Source organism: Trachemys scripta, chromosome 1, assembly GCF_013100865.1.
Source record: "Trachemys scripta elegans isolate TJP31775 chromosome 1, CAS_Tse_1.0, whole genome shotgun sequence".
Lineage (NCBI taxonomy): Eukaryota > Metazoa > Chordata > Testudines > Emydidae > Trachemys > Trachemys scripta.
The window spans coordinates 209,425,183-209,434,771 of record NC_048298.1 but is presented as its reverse complement, the minus strand read 5'-3'; the positions used below and the strand labels follow the sequence as shown (position 1 = coordinate 209,434,771).

The following is a 9,589-nucleotide window of genomic DNA, read 5'->3' as shown; positions in this document are numbered from 1 at the left end:
GCGCTCCAGCGCCCCCTGGCCGCCGGCGGCTTTCACTGCTCATTACTCACGGCTCAAAGCCCCGCCCGGTCCCAACTGCGCATGCGTGGGGGCGGCTCCTGTGGGGAGGGAAGGTCCGGACAGCAGAGCCAGACACGAGCGCAGGGGGCCAGCGGCGCGTGTTTGCACGTGACAGCCCCGCTCCTAGCCCGCTGCGCAGCGTCCGCTGGAGCAGCGACGGGGTCACCGGCGCTCAGGGTTTTCTTGTGCGAGTCCCGATATTTGCTGTTTTTCTTAATGTCCCACTGTAATGGGAGCTTCTGCCCTGTCCTTAAAGAAAAGCGTCTAGCCTCCTGGTTGGGGTGGAAAGCTGTGAGGCCAGCAATGTACCTAAGACTCAAAACCCAGAAGGCAAACGCAAGCAATCTACCATTTAGTATGTTGTTACCATCTCATGATTTTTAGCTAATCTTATTTTTGGGAGGGTCCTGACATAAAGCAACCATATTTCAGGTTCCCAAAAAGAGGACACTGTTAGAGGAGCAGGATGGGGAGCTAGGAAGCTGGAGGGGTATGTGGCAGGGAGGCTGCAACTCCAGCTGTCACCCCCTGCCTGGAGAGGCTGCGACTCCAGCTGCAAGTCCCCCATGGAGGAAAAATCCCAGACAGTTGCTAATATTTTAAAAATTTGCCCAGATGGAGATGAGGCAAATGAGGTCATGTCCGTGAAAACCCAGACATATGGTAACCCTAGCTAGATATACTTTTTAAATACCTGAGGGGGCTAAGCACATTGTGATCAGTAATCATGACTGCCCAGCACCAACCAACTAAAATTCATATTTCAAGTAAAATGATGTGAGCTGCAGTACCCAATACTAAAATGAAAAGGGCCCTGAGTGGCAAATGGAAAAAAGGACAGCAGATCCAGCCCATCCACCCAATGAAACAGATATGCTCCTACCGCCTAGTACTCAGCTCTAAACTGTGGCCTTCCCTTTCCTATGTAGCACTTGCAATATGCCATTAAATCTTGTATAATTGGGATCTCTTTATGGAGTGTGTATGTGGAGGGGGGCTCTCTGAGGCAAAGCAGGGATGGTATTTCTATAGGGAACGAAACTGTAAAATTAGATATTAAAAATCTTGCTAGCAAATCTTTCTCAGGCTAGGATCACCAGAACTTCTGCTTAAAATATAAATCCATGATCTTACAGCAAATTATGTATGGGTAACTTTTTTTTCAAATGCATAATCCCCTTGATTTCTATGAATTAAGTTTCATACAAGTTTAAGTCTTCAAAGAATTGGGGCCTAATTTATTACATTCCATTTAGCTAGTAGATTGATAGACTAGATAAACTGTCAGGAAAAGGCTCCTTTACATTGCTAGTCTGGTATAAAGAGATCTTAATATAAGTGAGAATTCAGGTCATTCGGTCTACTAACTGGGTCATTTCATTTTCTTGGATATTTGTTTAAAAGCATCTGGTGAGAAACATTTATGGCATGTTAGAGATACCAAGACCTTATTTGCTCCTTCTTGGATACCAACAGGACAAATCATTGTGATAAATGCCTAGAAGATACATATCTAATCAAAGACCAAGATAATTGCTTCCCCAAGATCAAATGCTTTCTGTCCTATGGGAACCTTGGATTCCTTTGCTTTTCCTTTTTCCTTTGACACAGCTTTGGTGTTAGAGCCTTTAATAAACACCAGGACACTCCCACAGAGAAATCTAACAACTGGAACTTAATCTGCATTCTCCCCGTCCTTCCTGTTCTGCTTCCTCTATTTCTTGATATGTGATTTATCTTTGACAAACTGCTTCTAGGATTATCTTTTCTGTCTCTCTTTGTTGGCAAAAACCATCACTAAAATCTAAAGAATTTAACTATTTAAAGAATTACATTAAGAATATTAAAGATTCATGGTTACATTCAAGAATGAGGAAATGTGGAAGATCAGGTTGAATGGTTGCCTTTGACTCTGCCATTTTTGCATGTGTTACTATTACATTACACTCTGTAATTAAGCAATCACTCTCTATGTCTCAAAGAAATTTAATATTGTAATAGAGCTGCGCGATAAATGAATATATAAGAATGATACAAATAAATTAAAGGCTGCTACATATGGGAATTGAAGATTGTGTAAAACTGCTTTACAATTTGATTGTAAACCACACTGATTATATAATGCACATGTACAATAGCCTGTAGTATTCTTTAATATCTGTGACCAGCTTTAGCACAGGAATCCAGGTATTTTCATTTCTTTTTATAGTTCTGTCTGTTTTTGTTCTACAATCTTTCTTCCCTTCCTCTTCTCGGGAATTTAAGCAAGTCAGGTGAGTCATAGGTGGTCCTCACACCTGGGAAGAAAGGGCCCCATCCTCAGAGTTGCAAAAGGCTGCAGGAGAACACTGGCATAGAGTATTTTAAAAGGCACATACAGAGAAAGTTATTAAAAGCTAAAGCAGTTTACATCATTGTACCTTTCAAAATTACAGTTCCTTTCCTGGGCTATTCCTGGGACAGTGAAACTACACACCACTCCTTTCTTGTGCTGAGGAAAGTCTCAATCTTGTCCTAAATGTAAGTCATTTTTTAATTTATACAGGTCCTTTCACAAACCTTATCTTTTTAGAAAATTACAGGCTATATTAGGGTTGAATGGTAACAATGCCATAGTTAAGGTTGTGACAGAATTTTGTTTTTTGTCAGGAATGTTAAGCCTTTATGTTGTTTTAAAGAAATATAGAAATGGGAGAAAATTAAAGAGTTAAAATTCAATTTATATTTTTCATGTTGGTTAGGTGCAGACTGGGTTCATATGCACACAAGAACTTTTTTTTAAAATTGTCACTTTTAAATTTTACATACAATATTCCCCTACCTTCCGAAATCACTATTTTCCCCAGCTGTTGCAAAGGCAAACTGTCTTCCTGTTGATTCTGGTAGCTTGGTGAAATATCTTGACGCCCTATTTGGCTTCTCCTCTTGGTGAATTTAACAAGACTATTGAGGAATACACTTTTGTTCAGAGATTATCACCCATCATAATTGCTATTCCTGCTGTTTTATCTCAAATAATATATAAACATTTCTTTTGTGTTGACTGACCATTCTTGTTTTTCTGTGCTGCAAGCCTGAAGAGGATTACGATACAATAATTTCAGAATCGCAACTTGAGTTTCCAATGCCTTTTGATTGTAAAGAGTGAATTTGACTGGATCAGTGGAATGTTTCCTATTACATTTCTCACTAATAGGTATATTTTAATTTTCAAAACTTGTCTTGCTTTCTGAATTTCAAAAGGCTCATTGCAAATAAGACTCGATATTTATCAAATGTGTATCTAATGTCAATGTGTGACAAAATAAGTGGTTTTTTTACTTATGCAGCAATCCTAATTATTTATTTAGCACCACATATACATATGACACTTTATAGCAGACAAAAAGACAAGGTCCCTGCCCTTTGGAGTCTACAATTTATGACTCCTATCCTTCATCTGCTTGTGTACAGATGGATAACTTCATCTGCACAGAGCCCCAGTTACTTCAATGGAGCTCTATACATTTGCAGCAGTTTGTCCACATGCAAGAAGTTGCAGGATTACAGACTAAGTGACACCAAATTTTAGTATTATTAGCATCTTTTGGTCTGGACACCTCACAAATATATAGAGTTTTCAATAGAATTAAATGTGATTGAGACCTTATACTAGGCCTAATTTTTTTCATCAGGTCTCTGACCATACTAATAAAGGTCAAGATGATTAAATATGCAACAAAGTAATGGCATAAAGCTTTAATGTCTTACTGACAAAACAACACCTGCATATTAAGCTCAAAAAAAAAAAAAAAAACTCCTCATTAGTTTAGAAATTAATTTAATAAGTCTTTTCTGGCTGGGAATGCATATTTTATATGGAGCAAAGTTAATTACATTTGAGGTAGGAACCACACGGCAGTCTTTTTTTTTTTTTTTTTTTTTTAAGTGTGATTGGAAAAATCAATCAAACCCAATAAAACAGACATTTGTTTTCATATGTTTGAAAATTTATTCATTGTATAAATTTCAATTTCCTTTGAAGACTACAAAACCTGCCACTTGACAGGGATGCAAGCAATGATATCTTTCCAGGACTGTTCATGGTTACATCTGGAACAGTTTAGATTACACATTAATAGTATGATTAGAAAATTTCCTAGATCATACTCTGAATAAAACAATCATTTAAGTATTCAGTACTATTTAACCTTTTTACTAGCAATTCAATTCTATGACAGCAGTGCCAAGCATCTGAAAGATGCTATTTTAATTGTCTGCCAAAAGGTACAATACGGTTGAATTCCTGCTACTATACCTTAGACTCACTTACATGCCATGCGGAGGAAACTAGTATAAAGTATGATAGTATAGAATTGTAGAAAAATATTTTATCTGTGATTTCATCATTTTTAAAAATTGTTTTAAGTAGATTCCCCCCACCCCCATTAGATTGCAAAATAATTACATCCCTTATGAGTACACCTTCCCTTTGATTAGGTCAAGAGTATCAAGATAAAGCTAATCATTTACATTATTTTCATGAGTGAAAACCCAGCCATTAACCACTGATGCTTACCAACGAATGACATACCTAGAAGCCTGTTTCCAATAATAGAAAAGCAGAGCTTTAGTTGGTATACTACATTTACAAAAACAAAGCAAACAAAAAACAAAACAAAATTTATTTCCTTATGCCTTTTTCTCTTAAAAAAAAGTTTTAAATACTTCATTTGAAAAATTCAGTATAAGTTTTGTTCAGTACTAATAGTGATTATGAATAAAGATCTTCACCGTTGCTAGAAATAGATCTGAGTAGTGTAGCTACTCCCTCCCTTTGCTCTCACATACTCTCACACCACTGGCAATTTTGCTTTGAAAAAATAGGCTATTCACCTGTATCTGCTCCTCTCTATTTTTCCTCTTCCATGAATCTGTATTCTAGAGTCACTTGCTATGCTTTGCAGACAAAGAAGCAGTAGTGAAAATTTACACAGTGGGTCATACACCCTTCAAGCTTGTGTGGTAAGGAGTTGAGACTGCAACTAAGCAGCAGCATGTTAATTTCCCATCCTTAGTTCCTAAGTATCTGCAGTTACAAAAATATACCAAAGATGAATGGGGAGAAAAATGTGTGGATCCCAGAAAGAGACATGTATAAAACTAGGTTAATTTGCCTGTAAAATTTATTTTCTCCACAGAAACACACTTGTCTAAACTAGGATTTAAAGCTATATTTGATCTAGACTTTAGATTTGACCAGTTTAGGATGTGTTAAAATACAATCACTTTGTCTTGACTAGTCTTTAAGGTGTTAATTAGGTTGTTTTATACAACTCCATCTAACAGCACACCTTAAAAACTTACTCTAGATCAAGCCTGAGAGATGGGCTATTTAAGAAATTAAAAGCCCAGTATGGTTCGCTTGCTTGTGCATATACACAGTAAGATGTGGGAGCAGTTTCTGTGTAAAAGAAACATACTGATCACATTCACATTTCCTAATAGTCTCTGCTTGGATAGATTGACTACAAAGACCAGTAAGCACAGGGAACAAAGGTGACTTTGTAGCTTAAAAATATTGAAGCATCGGTTTGTGCTTTCGTTAATATGCCTCCACAGAGTCCCACTTTCAGACAGAACCAGGTAGCGGATTATTTCTAGCTTAAACAGAGACTGCCATACAAAACCTAACTTCTGAAATTAGACAATTGTTAAAAATGCACATGCACTGCCAAAAGACTAACAAATTTCTGCCACAGTCATTTGTCTTGATATTGTCATAACTTTGGTGGATTACGCACACAGATACTCTCTCACAAGACAGATACATCCCCTTGCAAGGCAAGGAGAGTACAGTGAAACTGATGGATTGTGGTTAGTTTCTGACACTGTCTGGGGTGATGATGAAGGTAGTGTCTTTATAGCCCATAATGGAAATGTATATGATGCATTGCTGGGTTTCTGATCTTTAGGTTGAGTTTGGGAGGGAACACAGAAGCAGAATAAATGAAACAACTGTAAAATTAAAGACTTCCGGAACACAGAAATTACCATATTTGAGTAACTACTGATTTTCTGCTCTGTTATATTGACTATAATACCAGATGTTTCAGAGGAAGATCTAAACCCCCCAGCACTCCTATTTATTAAGTATATATGGGATATTCCTTCCTGAATTCAGTTGCTGATCATTTTATGACTTGAAGCAAAAGAACTGAAAGACCATGTAATTATTCCAGCAGTACTGTTCTAAAATGAAAGCTATCAACTAGATTTGACTTAATGTTTAACCTTAATCTTCGAAAGAAGAAATTAAAAACAGTTTCCAGGATACATGGTTTCTTAATTTTTGTCAAGCCTGACTTATAGTTACTGATGGACCTGAAGAGAGAGATGCTGAAGGGTGAGATTACCAAACAGTTGTTAGGCTAACACCATGGTGCTGCAGCCAATCTCAAAGGAAAGACTATGCTGCAAATGGCTTTTCCCCTCCTCAACATTAAGGATATTTCTTGTATAAAGGGAGAATCCTCAACAGAATGAAAGAGCCACCACTCAATGGTAGAACATTAGGTAAGGAGGAAGTGGTAGAACATTAGGTATCGAGGAAATTACGCTGAGGATAGTAGTGAAACAAATACGTTCAAGACACCTGTTCGACTTTTTGTGATCAATAAGAACCCTCCAGTTAAAAAGTTATTCTTTAATAATATAAACCAACATTAAAAATTCTCTATTTCCTTTGGATTACCACGCCCCACTGAGACCAAGGGTAAATCTTGAGGGCCCTGCTAGAGTTCTGCATCTTGCCTTGGAAAGTCCCTAACGCTTCATCATCCTTGCCAAATTTAGATCAGCACCATGGCAAGGTATTAAGAAATAAGACACATCAGGTTCCACAGAGGGCAGTAAGACAAATTGCTTTGCATGTTTAATAAAGGAACCCTTATTATTACTATTTATTTGTAAAGGGCCTTTCTTGTTCTCTAGACCCCTTGAGGGACATCAGCATAGACAGCACCAAACTACATACAAAGCCTCTAGCTTTTCAGCTCTAATTGCTTTTTTTTTTTTTTTTAAAGGGAGCATGGAGTCTACATAATTCCCCCACACTCCTACCTTTTGATTAGGAGACTATGTGACAGCATGATTCTCTGTTTGGCATTTTAACACCAGTGATCAAGTTGATTCTGGAAGCTAAACAGTTTGTTCTCCAATTAAAATCCCTTCCCTTTCCCAATCCTCTATTTCTACTCCCTTTTCAGAGATCCCCACAAGTTTATACGGAGACCAGAATGTCTTCCCTCCTTTAATTTAGAGCATTAAACGAACAAGCTATGATGTTTATCCCTACCTCACACTTAAAACAGTAGCTAGCTGCTTAACTGTAAAGTTCCAGGCAGCTTGTAAAAACCTAAGCTTTCCTGTTTGCCAAGGAATACCTAAAAACTTCTGACAGAGTCTTCGTTCCATGTTCATAGGGATCAATGAATCAGATGGAGGAAATCTGTGGTGTGACATTAATGAAGGACTTCACTTTCTCTTTCCACAAATTTCTTTGAAAACTTCTCACTGTAGGAAAACTAACAAATTGGTTATTGGAAAAATAACTGAACAGACTAATTGACCAAGAATCACACTGTCATTTGTGCTGATCTCTTGATTTTTAAAAAGTATTGTTCACAGAATGTGCACTAAGCTCCATATTTAGTAGCTTTGGATATTTCTGTAAAGGGTATTTGATTCAGGTAGTCAGTTGATGTACCATTTTCTTTGGCAGAATGGGATATCAGCCAAACTTTAATGTGCTCCAGTGCACACTCAAGATCAGCTATCTGCAGTGAATCTCACAGACTACATAAAAGCAAGCACGTTTTATGATTTGTGTCCTCAGAACGTAAACTAAGAGCCTTTTACACTCACATTAAAAGAAAAAGTGGGAAGAACACTGCCATCAAGGAACACGAAAAGGATGGTTTTGTTTTACTTGACTTGGACAGTACAATTTTAAGGGTGCCTGGAGGGTGATGAAAGGCCACGGAGACCAATTATGGTGCTAGAACCTCAGACGTCAGTTAAAAGTACTGGATGGTTCTATTCTGACTGCTTTGGACTGTAAACAGAGCATCACAAGAATGAAAAAATTGAAATTCATCAGTCCAGTATATTCTAACCACAAGAGACAAAGTTTACATCCATTTTTGGTAAGCATCTGTTTATCAATGGACATTGTCTTTTGCTTTAGAGTCAGCATTACATTTCTTCTCTAATTCTCTAATGCCAGCACCAGCTAAACAAAATATGTCAGCTCTTAACTAAAGTATAAATATTAAATGAATTATGAGAAAAAGCAAGAAACAACTGTCCTGAAAGGGAAAACTATTTAGCAACGATTCCTGAGTCCTGTAATTGGTGGGGGAAAAGAGATGGGGGTGATGTGGAACAAGATACTTTTTGTTATGGATGCATTACCTATTACATGTGTGAGAAACCCACTGTTTAAATTTTTAATACTACAACATCTCTCTGGTTTTCATAACAGACATGCAACTTCAAAAACATGGAAATGTAGAAAAGACATAGACAAGGAAAAATACACATTCATAATATTACATTCAATAGCTGTTTAACAGTCAAGGCTGTTTTAGAGCTGTCCAACAATACTGATTAATCCAGGTGAACTGTTTAACCAGAGTTAATTGTCAAAATGATTAATAAAATCTAAATAAACCAAGGCATGTATACATTAAAGAAAACAGCACAGAAAAGTACTGCTTATGAATTGTTTACAAAAACATACAAAATGTTGGATGGCACAAAGTATACAGTGCTAATATAAACAGATTGTTTAAGCTAAGTGCTTAACATAAACTGTCCATCCCAACATGTAACAAAGAATATTTTAGGGGACGAGAAATATTTCTTATAAAAATAATGCTATATGGTGCAGAGTGCTTTATTCAGTGTATTTTTATGATAGAGTTGGCATTCATAATTCTTCTAGTTTATTCAATTACTGAACATGTTCATTTTCATTGTGTTTCCATTTTTCACTCCATCCAAAGCTCCAGAAAGGTCAAAAACTTGCCATCAACAGTTTAAAGGGAGAATAGATGAAAGCAGTAGCAACAATAGGAGCAGCAGCATTATGGGTACCAGCTGGGACAGAGTGTGCTTGCAGGAATCTGTCAGATATGTGCTACTTGTCGCCATGATTTGTGCTATCATCTTATACCATGGTACCAAGTATCTGGTTGAGGTCACTTCACAGGGCTGTTGAGGTAATTTTTTTTATACCTCTCCTCTGAGCAAGAGTAGAACGGCCTACTGGCTCCAAAACTGGTGACTGATTGCGGTTCAAAGCAGAGTATGTGGCTGCCATGGCACCCTAAAGGGTTAGAATGCAGAGGTAAAACAAAACAAAACAAACACCCCCCCCCCCCCCCCGCCACATTGTGACTTTACTACATACTAGCGATCATAACAATATTACATGATTTAGAGATCTTTAATAATCAAACTGTTTTCTGTAGTTAAAAACAATGGG

General features: G+C 37.4%; 1 protein-coding gene across 3 annotated transcripts in view; it reads right to left on the bottom strand.

The window, feature by feature from the left end:
- Nucleotides 1-4,037: 4,037 nt before the first annotated feature.
- The window catches only part of RPS6KA3 (ribosomal protein S6 kinase A3), a 127,461-nt gene continuing 121,909 nt past the window's right edge, over nt 4,038-9,589 (bottom strand). For all 3 annotated transcript variants that reach the window (XM_034755488.1, XM_034755497.1, XM_034755505.1), the window contains one exon: nt 4,038-9,430. In XM_034755488.1, coding sequence (XP_034611379.1) covers nt 9,308-9,430 — 123 coding nt within the window. In that variant the 3' untranslated portion in view covers nt 4,038-9,307. The remainder of the gene's footprint in view (nt 9,431-9,589) is intronic.